We start from the raw sequence: 17784 nt of genomic DNA on the forward strand, positions 1-17784 counted from the left end.
AATTATAGTACCCATATATAATTGTAATATTCCCGTATCAATGTAATTTTCGTGACGTGTAGATAGTGTTAAATATTCGTGTGTTTGACTTTGTCTATCGAAGTATACATACCTACTAACATTACATATTAATAGTATAAATCAGTTTTTTCAATCTTTTTGAGTAAGTGACACTTTTTAAAATTAATTTGAATTTGGCGACACACCAGAATTGTTGGATTTAAGAGTTTTGAATAAATAATAGCACTTATTATATTTTACGAAAAAAACTGGTATAGATTTATAGTAGCTTGACTTCTTACATCATGCTGTTATTATTTATCGATAATCCAACAGTCGCTCGCTGCAGTCAATAAAATTAATAGTAGGACAAGTTCCTTGTTGCACATTGTACATTACCAATTAGGATAATATTTCGTACTCTGTATACCTATAAGGTTAATAATAATCAAAGATGACTGTTTAACGAATTTGGTATTGAATTAAATGATGGCTGAAAAATAAAACTAAGAACGGAAGGATGAACCACGAATGAACACGCCATGTTCCGACGTACACAGTAGCCACATATTTATGCATCACCACGAATCGAGTCATCATATTTTGGCTAATTAATTAATATTTTAAACATGATTTCCATCATAAGGAGTTGCGGCACGCGTATTTTGATTTAATAAAACAATTTAGGTATCAGTGCAATACATTCTTTCTATGTATATTCATGTACTTACGTCATACGTGCTAGGGATTATAAAAAATCCGGTTTTAGGGATCTGTATTTTGTTGCAACCCCCCCACATCAGATTTTTTTTACAAACAATATTGTCTGGTTCTGGTAAGCCCTTGCCTAGGTACAACATGAAATTTATATAAACGTACAAAACGATAAATATAATTTATTTATCGATAATTTAGTATATACCTAAGTGCCTACTCACTATGGAGATTTCAATACATTTGTATGTATACTAACCGCTGAATTTATGTTTATATATTAGGTATATTATATATTATGTTTATTATCAAAATACTTAAAATTATATAAAAAGTAATCTCGAAATCTTGAAATTCCACATTTTAAAAAACAGGTATTTAGGGATGAAGAAATTGAGAACGATCCCAGTGTCGCAAACCCTATTACATGCCCAATATATGTGTGTATTCATAATAAAATGATTGCATCATATTATTATTATGAAATTACATTTCGTTCTTCACGTTGGTACCTTTCACATCTGTCGTTTTTTTACCATGTCAATTATTCTTCTAAAAAAGTGATTAATAAAATAGTATTCTACTCGTATCGTTTGATATAGATTCAGATCGATATTTTGATTGATACTATTTTCAGTATTACAATAATTGTTGTTTTTTTATATTAATATTAAATTTAGATACAGAAATCGGTTTATACGTTCTATGTACTTACATACCTACTGTTATTTTCTTATCTGGGTTATGCGTATTACGCTGTGAGGATGCTAGAGCGTAGTGAAAATAAATATTAATGTTTACGTTTACATTGTACGCAACTACTAAATGACTCAGTGTTTTTTTGTATTACATTACGATTACATTTTCATTAATAATTATAGCAAAAATTTGATATCACTTAATATGTGTAAAAATTACACATCATTACGAACGGTCGCGTGGTCTGTTATCTTGGTTAACATGGGGCCCACAGGAAATACCGGACAATGGTTAGACACTTTTTTTTATCTCTACGTGCATACTATTATAATAATCTTTCAACTTAATAATAGGTATTTGTTTTGTTTCATTTAACTTTTAAGTATTTTTGCGGGAACCCGTTCGTGCATTATGTATACCTACATTGTATTGTACTGAAACCTCTTCGGAAGGCGTCCAAGATCTACAATCTACATACTTATTAAATATGATTGTGACGTTAGAGCCAGTAATAATTATAAGTATATACCTAGATCTCGGAAATGTATGAAAAATTATTTGTAGTGTTTTATCAAATATTTCTGTATTCTTATTCTTTATTTTTTTATTTCGTAAATTTAGGAGCGTGTGTTGTGTGGTCAGTGTAATAAAATCAGTCTGCTGCCATTCATTATTCATTTGAAATATATCAACATTCATCTGTATCGATTATTTTCGTCTGAATTCAAAATGGAGAACGGACTAGGTATATTATTTTCCTACGACTCCACCTTTGTCGGCGATGCTATTTTCTTTTTGATGGTATTTATTACGCCTTTTTAGCACGGGGGGGGGGGGGGGTTGTGTATTCGTGACTATTTTGAGTCACCACACTCTAGCTGCGTATGTAAAAACTAAATAAGGCTGTGCTGCGGCGTAAAAGGCATCGGCGGTCATCGATCGGACTTCGCGTCAATTTGTTTACGTAAAATACCGGTTGGAAAGAATTTCTTCAATATTGCATAGGTTTAGTAATTATTCATTTGGGATTTATTTTTATTATGGAATCATGGTCGTTGCACGGATTATTATGCTATATATTATTAATTAATATCTACATGAAGATGGTACTATGTAAATTATGGACTGGAGGTTTTCGTTTTCTTAGCATTCGAATGAAATATCTATATACCTACATATATATTTACGCAGTTAGTATATTTTAGGGCACTAATTTATTTTCATTGGGTAGATCGAATTTGTTATTGGTTGAATTTGTTTGACTAGATCACGGGTAATTAATTAATGTACACATGTACTTGTTTCACCCTTCATCTACTTATTTTTACTGTGATCATATTTTCTCACCGGAAATAGGGGACATATCGACTTTTTGAGCGTTTCGTGATGTTACTGAACTGTCGTAAAATTTCGTCTTAATAACAAAAGTAATAGTAAGTATTCCGAAAAATATATTTTCTAACTGATTCCAGAAAATTTTATCTCACCCAACTTATATTATTCCATCCATAATCAAAGACGACTCATTCTAAGTATTTTGATATAAAAATATACATACGTTGAAATGCGTATTGTTTTCAAAAATAATGAAAGTTATCAATAAAATGTATTCAATTTACAGTTTTTACGTAAAACGTTTCTCTCATAAGGCGCCGGCGCTCTACTTATTGATAAAATAATAAATGTTGAATTAACTAAATCATGTGTCCAATGTGTCGGTCTATAACTCCATACTTATGTATGGTCGAAGCATGATTAATTTTCCCTATCAATCTCATAATATCGCTATCTTCCCTATAGTCTTATCTAGATCAGTTTATCATTTTTACCAATGTTATCTTATCATCAACCACGACGAGCCAGAAACGTTTATTACGTTCCTAATTTGCAGCCCTGTAGAATTACCTATTACCTATTTATAGGTAGATTAAAGTAGCCATGTGATTAAACTTATAATTCAATACATAATTAAAAGGTATTTAACAGTAGGCCGATTTCAAAATGAACTAATAATTTCGACCGGTTTAAGTTTTGTGAGTCATTCGTTTAATTTGCGAGTTAGTAGTCATCGATATCATCTGACTCGAATAACCCAAACGAAAACGAAATTATAATATTTTAGTAAGTAAATGAAAATGTGATGATCATATTATGTAATTAAATTCATTTTTAATGGTAATTAAATAAAATGTCTCCCATTCAATTGTCATCCAGGAGTTACCATTTTTATTATTATTTCAGATTGGAGGATCGCACATCTCATTATAGTTTAACCACGAATATGCGCAGATGCGATTTCTTGTTATTTTCGACTCTAAGTACTTACAACAAGCATATTGCATAGCTTTTGCCCTTCTGACTATATTATCTAGTATGCACGAAAACAATCAAACCTCACGCGTTGTATGATTATCACTGCAACTATGGATGGGTAACTGAACACCGACTGAAAAATGAATCTTTCTATATACATCGACCCCAGTGGTGTAAACATCTTACACCCCTATTTATACATCATCAGTACGATGCCGCCTTGCGTAAATATCATAAATTATTCATACAAAAAAAAAAACCATTTGTTTTTAAATATTAGTTAGTGCCAAGTACGTAGAAAGTAAAATCTTAATAAATCTAGACGATGCCGTCCAGGAATCAACCGCTAGGTAGGTACTTATTTTAATGCGTTGATTTAAAATCACAAAAGATTGTGATGGTTGTGGGTTCGAGTCCCATTTGTTAGGTAGGTACCATTTTTTATAATAAATGTATATATAATATAATATATATATATAAATACATATTATTCTTTTGTAACACTACAACAGGACATGCGGCCCAATGGCAGTAAGTAGAAATGAAACATCCAGACTTTGAGAAAATCTTCTAACATATATTGTGACTTGTAACATCGGAAATCGAGCCCGGAGCCCTCGATAATAAGTCATTCCCTTACGCATTGGACTACGAAAGATGCCCATATTTCTCAGATTGTTCCAAATTACGTATTTTCAAGAAAGCATGTTACTTTCTTAAATTTTGTCATTGAATAAAATAAAATAAATGTATAATAAAGTGAATTTTGATTGAACGTCGATTCATTAAGTATTTTAGTATAGTTAGCAAGTTGTAGGCACGGACTTATTTGCGTTTCGTCAAACATGGTATTTATTATGTATGTTTCGGGCGGTTTTTGCCACTCCCATTCGCAATATTACATAACGCACCCTTATTGAGAACAGCTATATAGTAATATTGCGTCCATCGGAAAAGCAATGTCACTTTACGTCGTTTTCCGGCCGGCGTCAATCGCATTAGGAGTGTGGCGTGTTGTTTTCCAGTGCGGCCGGCTGCCTCAGGGCGGGGGCTGGGGGTGCGCCGGGGGTGGTGAGGAGTATTGATTTTCCTTCGGAGGCGCCAAGGTTGCCTCCACAGGTTGCGGCCGCCACGGCGCGCTGATGACGCGACGGCTCACGCCACTTCCATACGTACCTTCTTTCACTATAGATGTGTCCGAGTAGCTATGTTTTTCACAGTGGCCATAAAGAGAAAAATTAATAACTGTTTAGTAAGTTAAATTTCGGGTGGATAAATACGATTATATTATGCTATATTTCATTTACTGTTCGTTTGAATTTAGTTCTCGCATTATAGGCATTTCGACATCGGAAAATTGAAATAATAATAATACTGAGGTAGGTAACTGTACCTAATCAAAAAGTCACGTACAGCTTAATTATATTATTGAGACTTTCTTCTTATCCATGATCTATCTAATCTATGAAAAATGGCATATGTTGGGCCTGTAATATCAATGTTTAATGATTTTTCCCCATGTCGTCAAAAACGAAACTGATTTTAGCAAAATGGCAGAACTATATTGGACCAGAATTTTTTAACACTATGATTTAGATTCACGGCGAATATCAATCTATTTTATCTCATGATTGTATTTCTCCTCATTGCTTACTACTGTTAAAATACTAGTAATATAATGCGCCTGCTATTTCTGTATGCTGGTGGTAAACTACGGCAAGTCCATATTTGGTGAAAATTAGTTGTTATTTTATTACCATATTAAGATTTCATTTTTCGTCCTCTATAATAACATGTAGTACAAATAGTAGTAACTAATAATATTTTTAATAATAATAAAAAATGTCTTTCAAGGTAAATTAAAAAATGCCCGTTTTGAACACGAAAACAACTAAAAGCAAAAAAAATATTTTAAATTTAGAAAGAGCATAAAACAAACAATATATTATATTAAAGGAAAACTGTTGGTACCTTAAATGTTATCCTTCAAAATCGTCTTCGGCCATCAACGCCCCTTAGCTGGAGCATATGGACACCACACGGCGCCGTCAAGAATCCCTTTCGCTCGCCAGTCTTCTTGCGTCATTCCAGATCATACTAGCATCCCGTATCTTTGCCGTATACCTATATTCTATAGATAGTATTTAGCGGTCTTCCAGGACGCCGGAAACCGATTGGTTTGTAGAACAGGCAAGCCAGGTTGAAATTCTCGTCTGGCGTCCGCACCACGTGGCCGAGCCAGGTCCATCGTCGCCTCTTCACTCTCAGCGTGATAAGAGGCTCTCTTATCACTTAAAATACCAGATGTTTAATGTGCGAAAAATCAATTTGTCTCCCGTAGAGTTGTCCATATTGACTTACCTCGCACACAGATTTTTCGTAAATAATATATAGGTATGTTTTATTACTGTTATTTCCTACACCAGTGTTTATGTTATAAGTAATTTTATAAAGCTGTGGGGATTTATTTATACATTACATTTGGTAATCCCCATAATGTGTATATTATTAATTATAGGTATTACTCAATCTAGTCCAGAACCCCACGCTTTAAATTTAAATATTATCTTTTTGGGACCCTACTACAAGAAAATGGAAAGATTTAATCGTCACTGACAATAGCTAGTAGACTTGTAGAGTTGACTTATTTTTTATATCTCGTACATTATATAACGAAAGCGCGTTCCCCGAAGTGAAGAAGTTCGTCATATTATTTGAAAAGAAAACAAAATATTGTTGACGTATTTATTGAGAATTCAAAGAAAATCCTGTTCGCAACGGTGTCGTATCAAAAGCGAGAAATTAGCATAAGGAAATGATAGGTGAACGAACCGGAGTCAACTTTTTAGCGGCATTTCAAAACAAAAGAAAAATCAATATGGTGAAGTCAATCAACCGAGATGATGCGGTATTAGTATTATTTCATATCGGTCATTCTCTGACATTATGCACCTAAGAGATAAATGAAATAATAGTTCATTGGGGTTAATATGAAAATAAACACGATATTGTAATATTAGGTGTATGGTATTACGAGCATAATATTATAGCGTAATTCTGTAATCTCAGTTTATATTATTGCGTATTTCGTATGTTGTCTATACTCTGTATTTTATTTTTTAACTGGCTCTATAATCCGATATGGAAATTGGCCGCCCGCCCCCTGCCATATCCATACTCTGTGTCGAAACACACATTGCAAAATAACATGTGAATTTTCGTGGCCCGGGATTTTAACTCGAGATTAACGACTTCACACGCCGAGGCCACTACCACTCATCCACCATGGGCGCATTAGTTTTTAGTGTTAGGTATAGTAAGTACACATTTTCTTTATATTTAACGGTTGCAAAAACCATCCAAAGGTTAGTAAGCACCACGCAGTTAGAATAGGCACTAAACAAAGAGAAACAATACATATATCTGGGATAACAAGAAATCGTCTATAGACCAAAGCTGGCTGGAGTGTTTTTGGCCACCTGAATACATAATTTCAAAAGTGACCTGCCATTGTATAATCCGTAATAATTATATGCGTGCGAAACATAGGCTCTCAGCAGACGATAGGTCTAGACCACTACGTGGTATGGAAGGTGCATGCTAAGCATAACGTGTTAAGTGCATAAAAACGAAATATTTTGATATTGGACATTAATAAACCAAATGGGCATGATGCATAGCTCGAAGAAGACACAATCATTGGACAAATCTAACCACCAAGTAATACCAGTACCCAAGAGTTAGAAAACATGCGAAAGATACACTTAATGGGTGGGGAAACGATGGTTTAGTTAGGTTTTGCGGATGATGTACGTGGCAAAAGTCCGAGGGCCGAGAAGAATGCAGTCATCTTTGGACGCCTTCATTCAGTAGTGAATTGTCTGAAGCTGATTATAATATATTAAGAAACTAACCAAAATATGTGTAAAATATTCCATATAGATTATTGAATTTTAGTTCTAACGTTGAACTATTGCCAGTAAATGGAGTACGATACTTTATTAAATGTATAGCTACTACAGAGGGTGACTGAAGTTACCCTGAAGTTTATTGTGTTTACTTTTTATACGATAAATGTATGTAATCATTTTGATATTGAGAATGTTTTGATTTTCATTCGTGATACATTTTCATTTGACATTGTATGCCGTCCTTTAAAACTGCTTGTTACGCCGGTCTACTGAAAAACAAAACTATGCCGCTTTTCGTATAATTTTCCTTTTGAGAATTTAGTTCAAGGATAGCTGTGAGTGTACACATCGTATTATAGGGTGAATAACGTCGTATTCACTTTACATATTGTACCAATCCCTGTTCGTAATGAGCGTATCAGGGGAAATAAATTGCCCTCTTGAGTGCTTCCATTTCATTAAAACTTATTCGGTCCATACCGAGCGTCGTATGAATTTGGAAGTAGGTATCGGAAGTGGGTTAATAGTATGTATATTTTGATATAATATGCGGATATGATATGGGATTTTGTTATCCATGACTATATCTATATCTACATATTGTATTATTGTATCAAATGTCGCAGTAATTTACTACATCAATACATTGTCATACATATTCTTTTCTGGCGCTATATCCGGTAAGTATCTCTGTAAAGTGTAAGCCATCTAGCCATCGAAGTCATTGTCTTTACGCATTCCGCTGATCTTCTGGTCCTCTAAAACGTGAGGCGATTCGTCGGTTTTTGATAATAATAAATAAATAATAATACATAAAACTCATCAAAGAGCTTATAGAGCTCACGATTGAAGCGACAGCACTAGACAGATTATACGTTCAAATATCTGTAACATCTGGGAGTCACTGGCAATTTATGATTACGTCTTTGAACCGTAGTACATGTTTGATAGTATACATTACGAATTTTCGCATTTCTATAGAGCATTTTATGTGTCTATCTATAAGACAATTTTAACACCAATTAATTATTATGTTATATCTATTAACCTGTTAAACAAGGTGGACAAGCTTAGTTGCGATATGTACAATGTACATCGTCCCTAGATAATAAAATTGCACATATCCTTACTATGCTAGTAAGTCTGTTAGTAATTTTCGTGTAGGTACGTCTTATAATTAATTATCTACGAGATCCTGCTATTTACATAATATTATTATATTGCCAACGGAAATTGTAGTAACTATGTAAGGGTAAGCAGTCCCCGGAGAGCAAGAAGCCTTACATCATGATTAAGCATGATCTTGTACTTATGTTAAGTATTTACCTAGCTGTATTACTTATTGGTTATTATATCATACGAAACCATATTTGTGCTTGTTTCTCCCGTCTCTGGAACGTTCATTTCACACGAACCATCGAAATAAGACAGTCGGGTAGGCGCCGAGATAGAGAAAATGCTATAGGCTTGATGTATGATGTTCTGTCGACGATAGAAATCGTTTCAATAATCCCATTAACCTTGTCTAATTCCTGCGCATAGGAAGAAATTCCATCTGAGCATATTCACGGGTAAATATTTTGTTAAATATACCTATAACGTCGTCTAAACTCACTTCTCACTATAATACTATAGTACTCTTATTATGTCGATGTCCTAACTAAACGGTTTAGTTAAACATGGCCATTGGCATTGATTGAGCTCTTTATTGACGTTTTTCGCCATAAGACATAAAATGTTATATTATTTAGTTGTACAGTAATAAAATTGTCAACGGACTACATTGCGGTTGGCGCATCGACTTTTAATGTGAAATTTCGTGATCCATTTTTCAGTTGCAGACAATGATTCCCGTGCCTCATCTCGAATTAACATCAATTTTTATCTATGACATTTCAATTTTATAATAATTATTGCTTGCGTTTCTTTTCTTGACTTCTGCACTGCGAAGCCGCCGTTCGTTTGGTCAGTCAGACCTTCGATATTGTGTCGAATCGTTATTAAAATCTTTGGTAACCATCGCATTCTGAGATGTCGCCTTTGATGGATTAGCATAAACGTTGCATCGACCCAATGTCGTTTTCAATTGAAGGCGGTTGTAACATTTTTTAGTACTACAAACCAACTCATTGCATTTTAAATGTTATTCATATTTTATATGAGCGACATCATACGGCCTTTCATTGTACTATGTACTTTTAATATACATATCTTATAAGGAATGGAATTAAAAATTCAATGTTAAATAATTATGGGATGTAAAAACTTCTTATCAAAAACTATCGATAGAAGATACGTAATATGTTTAACATCATCGTTAGCCTTAGTTGAGATCGATCCAGAGCTGGATGATTCCCGGTAACTCCTTCCACTACTCGGTGCCTACTTCACTGCCTCGCGTTTCTGCATCTTCGATGACTTCCTCGATCCGGCAGGCTTGGGGCACCTGTAGCCAATTATTCTTCCGATACTACTGTTTGACTGCATCTGTCCAGTGGTTATCCATCCACCTGCCGAGTGACATGCGAGCCCAGTGCAATTTCACCAGTTTGGCAACATCGGATATTCTTGCCTATCGGTATATTCTGTAGTCTTTCCGGGTTATGGCGTATGTGTCCCTTTCCAGGTCACATCGATTAAAACCAGAGTTGCATGTTTGTTCATTTATGCCAAATTCGTTAAGTAGATATTTGGCGTACGTGATTGAATATAGAATAAACTGCATGCAGGTCTAATGGTATAGTTTTCCTCACTATTCCCGATCGCATATAAAATATTCGCAATATTATAAAATCGACCGTGGCATTATAGTTCAGTTTGAATTAAATGAAATAAAAACTACGTTATACATATATTATTGATAATGGATTAGCATTGAGTCTGAAAGTTGGGTCGATACTTTCCAAATAGTCGTAATACTGCTCATCAATAAACTCATTATTTCTTGTTCATTGTTACCTGCGTACACGAATTATTATAGTAATTTTGTTTAGTGATTATCAATTGATTGTGGGTTCACATGGCACGATGTATATTATGTAGAAGTCCACTACTATAATGTAGACAAGCGATGTCGAACCTTTTCCCACGTGTATTTCAAATTATTTCGAGCATCAAATCTCAAATTAAGTGTTTATTTTAGGTATCGTGACGTGACATGCGGTGACTTTTACCTGTCGGGATGGTTTTGGAAAAATAAATACACACCTGTCTATTATTGCCACATATTATTATTTATCTATTTAGTGTTTTGTAACAAATTGAATTATGGCGTACATATTGTGATGAAGTAATATGGTATGCGGCTTAAGCGTTTGCGTATAGTGTCGTGGGTCCCAAGTTCGAATCCTGGGTCTAGCAAAAGTTTGTTTTTAAATTTATGTATGAGTCAGAGTTTGGACCTAATAGGTTGAGCAAGTGGCTGACATCCATTTCTCGTAAAAACAAAATCTGTCAATACAAACCTCCACGATGTGGAGGCCCATATGATCTTATTAGGATCGGACATAGTTGAATATAATATAGAAAGTCAACAATGAAAGTCTCTAGTACTATATTATGATTAAATACATTCCAGAGTAATTTATAAAATATTTCTGGGGATGCTCCTTATATACTGCATCTATGAACATTGCTGCTTACAATTTTTTTATTTAACTTTTTTATGTTATATTACACAAATGACGAAAATTATACCCCAGAAAGTGAAAAAAAATAATGAATAATGAATTATAGCGTGTCAACAAATTTCATTCGCTGGAAAATGCATTGCTGGTTGGTTACCTGTGCGGCCTAAATTCAACAAATGAATAAGAAATCGAACTTGTTTTCTGGTAAAGAATGTATTTATGACATATTATATTATGTGAATTCAGGTGAATTAATGAATAGGTACTGAATACGAGGAAAATGCGAAAAGTGTCATGGTGTGTGTTGATTTATACCTAGTATTTATTTTATGGAAACAGCTTGTTATTAAATGCTTATTAGGTGTGTGGGTACATTGCTTAAATATTGGTGATTCTATTTTATCATGTTATCTTTATTAATCTGCTATATTAATCACTATCACTATCCTCTCACCATCTCGATTTGTCTCATTGTGTGAAACAGACACTCCCTTAGACCTAGCTAGACTATGTGTAAAAATCAGCGGTCTTCTGAATGAATTCATAATATGTATCTCCATTTTGAAGTTAGTATGTACATACTTGTAGTAACTACCCAGTTAGATTTCTACAAAATAATGTACAATTTGAAGGACATACTGGGCATATTAAGTTACCGCTAACTTAATGCGGCCTTCAAACATGAAAAGTTTCCTTGCTCCTGGCATATACTGTGTATACATGTGTGTGTTGTGTTCCAATCACAACACAACACTGGTTCCAACAATCATATCCCAAGAAATAATACATAGGTATTATCAAGGCATGTCAGCAGAAACCATTATCACATCCTACAGATACATCAGTGAAACGGTAAATAATTTTCAACTATAGGCGCGACAAAATTTTGGAGTCGCTGGCATTCGGAGAGCGAACGTCGAGGTGTCAATACGTAAATTTGTTTCGTGATGGCGACGGGGGTATTAATTTTTAAATCGTGTAAAGGTGACTAAAAACGTTACCCATTTACTTGAAAAACAAAACATGTCAGTGAATATATTATTATTGTTACTAATAGAACAATAAACAGAACATTAAATGGACGCATGTTGGATTTATATGACAAATCATATTTCGTTCGGCATGCGTCATTTGCACCCGCAATCCGCGTATCGCCTAGCCACGATCTTTTTAGACCATGCCTCAGGAATTATCCCATCCTCCATACAATGCAGCATTTTTTTCAAATGCCTCAAAGTTTACCTTGGTTGATGTCAAGTCGGTATAATCAGTTCAAAAGATCTTTTTAGACCATGCCTCAACTGAGGTATAGCCGTGATGTGTGCCCGCATTGTGCTTTGATCATTATGAAAAAAAATATATACCTACACATTATTATACTATCGTATTATTCCCAGTCTGTTGGTCAGAAAGAAGTCTTCAAAGTGGGTGCGTGCATCTCTAGTGGGCTGTGAGTGTAGATTAGGGAATCATCATCATCATCAGCCTGAATCTATCCACTGCTGGATGAAGGCCTCTTCAAGTTGCTTCCACTTCTCTCGGTCCTGTGAATTGCGTTGCCACGTACTTCCGCAGAACTTTATCATTTCATCGATCCAGCGGCCTCTAGGTCTACCTTGTGGACGTTTGGTACTTCTTGGATACCACTGGATGACTAGATTTGTCCAACGATTGTCTCTTCTTCGAGCTATGTGTCCAGCCCATCTCCATTTAAGGCTTTTAATAAACTCTATTACATCGCAAACCCTTGTCTGCTTCCTTATCCACTCATTCCTCTTTTTGTCCTTTCGCGTTATGCCCAGCATGCACCTCTCCATACCACGTTGTGCTACTCTGAGTTTCTGGATCTCTCTTTTACTTCGGGTTCATGTTTCACACGCATATGTCATCACGGGAAGCACACACTGGTTGAACACTTTGCGCTTTAGGCACAGTGGAAGGTCACTTTTGAAGATATTATTCAGGCAGCCAAAAGCACTCCAGCCTAGCTTTACTCTGCGAACAATTTCATCAAATATACATCCATCTATAGACACTTGTTGTCCCAGATAGATGTAGCTTTTCACCTGTTCGAGCTGAGTGCCATTGATGAGGATCTCTTTTTGGCCTGCAAAGCAGTTGAACATGACTTTCGTCTTTGTTACATTTATTTTCAAACCTACTTTGTTGCTTACTTCAGCGAGTTCCTGCATTCTGCTTTGGAGGTCTTCTGAGTCTTGCGAGAAAATTACTATGTCATCGGCAAAGCGCAGATGACTCAGGTATTCTCCATTTATGGGGATCCCTTTGTCATTCCAGTCAAGTTGCCTGAATAAGTCTTCAAGGGTAGCTGTAAATAGTTTAGGTGAGATTGTATCACCTTGTCGGACTCCTTTGCTGATAGGAAATCTGCGCGATGGTTTATGGAGATTTACAGATGCTGTTGCGCTACTGTATATATTATTGAAAATATTTATATATCGCCCAGGGATTCCTTGTTTTCTGAGTGCGTCGAGTATTGAACATGTCTTTATCGAATCAAACGCCTTCTCATAGTCTATAAAACCCATGCATAGTGGCAGTTTGTATTCCTGGCACCGCTCTATGATTTCTCTGACGACTTGGATATGGTCCATAGTGCTGTATCCTCCTCTAAATCCGGCTTGTTCTCTCGGTTGGTTCTCGTCTAGTACATTTTGCAGACGGTTTGAGAGAATTTTTGTGAACGTCTTGTAGAGAATAGGGAGTAGACTTATTGGACGATAATTTGCTAGGTCTTCTCTGTCACCTTTTTTGTGAAGAATGACAATGCTGGCCATACCTCTGGGACATCCTCTTTGCATATGCAGGCTGTGAACAATTGTGCAAGTACTTCATTTGCATCCTTTCCCGCTTTTTTGAGGATATCTATCGTTAAACCGTCTTCCCCGGGGGCTTTCCCACTTTTCATGTAATTTAAAGCATGGGTTACTTCAACTTACAACTAAGGATCGTCTGTTGGATTTGCGTATGAGGAAATTAACGTCAACTAATAGATGAATCTAGCGAAATTTAGTATAAATCGTCTGTTTATAAATGATTTTCTTCAGCTTATTCTATAATAGGTATGTATTGTAAAATGTTCTCGTCTGCGGTGGTTCATTTTTTTTTTAATAAGGGCATAATATAAATGCCACGATATGTACACAGATTACATTTGTGGAGTATGCGCGCGCTTATACCTATTATTATACGTACTAAGTGAAAACAGTTTGGTGACCACTTTCATAGATACATGCTACGATTATATTATGAACAAATCAGTAAAAGGACAAGGGCGACTGATTAAATAAATTAATATCAATATATTTTTTTTATTGAATTCGTCCATTATGAATTTATGACGATGTTGATTGATATCCACTGAATAAAAATTCTATTCCTGGTTTGGCCGCGTACATAATTTATAAACGTTGTTTGTTGAAAAAAAATATAAGAACCTAAGTATACGGAGAATGCGAACAGATAGATCTGTATGATGAAAACTATCGGCATGGAATTTTATAAATATTGCAAGCCAATAATAGAGACAGAAACAATCGAACGTTTATTCACGTACCTATTAATTTTATTTTAATACTTTTGAAACGAGAGTGCATGTAATTGAAAAGGGAAATAGTTTATTGCATTTCGAAAGTAAACAAGATGGGTAGGTACCTACCTACTGATTAAACAATGCCAATTTTCTTCGTTAATTGCGCTGTCATGCTATTTCTTCATTTGCTTGTTATCAACAATCATCATAATGTCATTATGTACTAATAGTCAAGTAAGTAGTAATTCATAAAACTGAAACATTATACACTTGAAAACTTATCGTAGTGCAGTCAAGTTATGCACCGATAATAATGTAGTGTGATAGGTGACGTCATGCGCACCACGTGATCGTTGGGTGTGACGCGCGCGCGAGGAAAACTTTATCGCGTGATTAGTATTCAGTCTATGCAAGATCACTATTATAAAATTTTATAATATTCTATAATAATTTATTTGCCAAGGGACATTCGCACGTATGCTATTTTATACCGACTCACATTTTCTCTATGAATTTTTTATACATTATTCGCACGTATGCTATTTTATACCGACTCACATTTTCTCTATGAATTTTTTATACATTTTTTTCGGATTACCAACGTAAATTATGTGCGTCAAGGAATGTCTTAACGGCGGAAATCGTTAACATCATGAAAAACCTTGGTACAAAGTAAGAATTATATTAACGCTACAATTATTTTTTTACGGAATTTTTTGTACTGCTAATAACATTTTTTTTTCATTATTATGAAAATTAATCATTGATGAATGATGCATGCATCAAGTAAACAGGCGTCCAATCAAAACTGTTTTTAATGAATAACAAATAAAAACATTATAAAATTATATACTTTGCATTAAGTAGCTAATCATTTATTATAAACAATAATTTCCCTGAGAAATAAGGATTATGGTAGGTACTTAGTATTTTATATTATTTCAATGATTGTAAAAATCAAAATATCAATGGGTGGTCAAACATTTTCTTATTATCTATTCTTTTTCATTCCATTCAACTTTGTCAATCCAGGTCTATACCTGCTTCCCAACCGGAGTTTTAAAGTCTTCAGATTCGACACAGTCTTGTACGAAGTTGACAAGCCCTTCGTTTACCTCCCAGTTTCCCGAATGTAAATTTTATATCATGCCGTGACTCGTCCGTCCTACGCGTCGGCCTAGCCACCTGATTTGATGCACTACTATGCGATGCGTGAACCCATACAAAGCGTAGGGATGGTGGTTGTATCTTAGCCTCCACCTCAACTGTGTAGCATAGAAGGGTCTAAAGTCTTATTGGAAATGACTATTGTATCCTTGGATTTATTTACAAACTATGATAAATTTTCTATATTATATTATGTACACCTGTAATATTTCACATTTTGTGTAAGACTAAATTTATATTATCTTATCATAATCTTATTCATAATAAGCAATAATTACCTATGTTGGCAACTCAACATGCACCTGCTGTTTTGTCACTGTTAATCTTTGATTTCTTGAAATCAGGTGGCTGTTTCGACATTTTCAGTGTTACTTTCTTGACTCATCAATCTATGAAAGATAAAAACTCATTTAACATTAACTTTTCATTTTGAAAGGATCATTCATCATTTTAAAAAATAAGCCTTTATTAAATATCATTCACGTTATGATTTCAAATGATGAGTATAATAGCTATAGATTTTGTTGCCTTAGCATACATAGTATACATTTTAATATTCAGGTAGTTTCAAAACTTGTAAAAATAGAGTTATGGAATTATAGTGAATAAGTAGAATACTGCACTCTTTTCACCCGAATAAATCTCAATTTTGTAACTATGTATTAAAATAATATATACTTATGGTTAAACGAATATAGTGTCACTATTATCCATCAAATAACTCTTTTGCATGTGATATTGGGTCCTTTTTTTGCTTCGCTTTTTTGGGTTTCTTCAACATTCTTGTATACCACCTATATTTTGAAAAGTAATGGCAATCCTGTAAAATTTAGCTTTTTCAGAAAAATTCTCAAAAGAAATTTCAAAGAGACAGTATCTTAGTATGTACTGGATTTAGCAGATATTGTGCCATGCTATATTATAATTCCTTTGTGATAATTATCATATTATAACTGGATTTTTTTTCAAATGCTACATAATCGATAATATAATTATTATTGTCATCAGTTTATGAAATAAAAATCTGAAGTCTTCTGAAATTTGATGAGATTCCTATCTTTTTCAATGCAGATATAATATGTTAATATTATTTTATTTTATAGATTCGGCATTTTACTTTGTGGTAATCAATTCAGAGAATGTTTGACTTTCAATCTTAGGAAATGAAATGTTTTCTTTTATAAATTTCAATAATTAAGGGTATACTAGGTATTCTACTATCTCTATAGGACATAGGTGATCCCTGTTTAGGGCTGGTTATATAATATTTTACTGTATGTTTTAAAATGTTTTTTTTTTTCATTCCAGAAACTCCTAGCGCAATGGTGTCCGGAACTAGTGGTAGACACGGGGTCAGGGGTGCGCACATGTTGCAGTACGAAGCAGTTGGAGTCATTCACAAGGAGTGTGAAGATAGCGGCGAGTTTCCTCAGTCGCTGCCCCACCTGCATGGACAATTTTGTCCATCATCTGTGTGCGCTAACGTGCTCCCCTCACCAATCTGACTTCATCGAAGTAGTAACCACTGAAAACACAACAAAAGGTAATCGCTGTCTTTATACACAAAGCATTTGCATAATATATATATATTTGAACCTTTTCTAATAATCAGAGAAATACCCATTTTAAAGCAGTCTTTATATAGGGAAGTTAATTCACGATAACCAATCATCCACGCCCTGAAACACGGGTACATATTAATCCTATGTAGAGCAGGGCTTGATATCTAATCTTACTCATCCTACTCGGTATGATCCAACTATTGTCAGAGTAATGAAAATTTAAGCGAATATTTCAT

The 17784-nt window shown here is 34.5% G+C and overlaps 1 protein-coding gene across 6 annotated transcripts in view; it reads left to right on the top strand.

The window, feature by feature from the left end:
* Nucleotides 1–17784, top strand: part of Npc1a (Niemann-Pick type C-1a) — an 81420-nt gene that overhangs the window by 37602 nt on the left and 26034 nt on the right. For all 6 annotated transcript variants that reach the window (XM_085953134.1, XM_085953132.1, XM_085953137.1 and 3 more), the window contains exon 3: nucleotides 17295–17529. In XM_085953134.1, coding sequence (XP_085809260.1) covers nucleotides 17295–17529 — 235 coding nt within the window. The remainder of the gene's footprint in view (nucleotides 1–17294; nucleotides 17530–17784) is intronic.

The sequence above is a fragment of the Rhyacophila brunnea genome, unplaced genomic scaffold (assembly GCF_057557595.1).
Source record: "Rhyacophila brunnea isolate RB1 unplaced genomic scaffold, BYU_Rbru_1.0 scaffold_3, whole genome shotgun sequence".
Classification (NCBI taxonomy): Eukaryota; Metazoa; Arthropoda; class Insecta; order Trichoptera; family Rhyacophilidae; genus Rhyacophila; species Rhyacophila brunnea.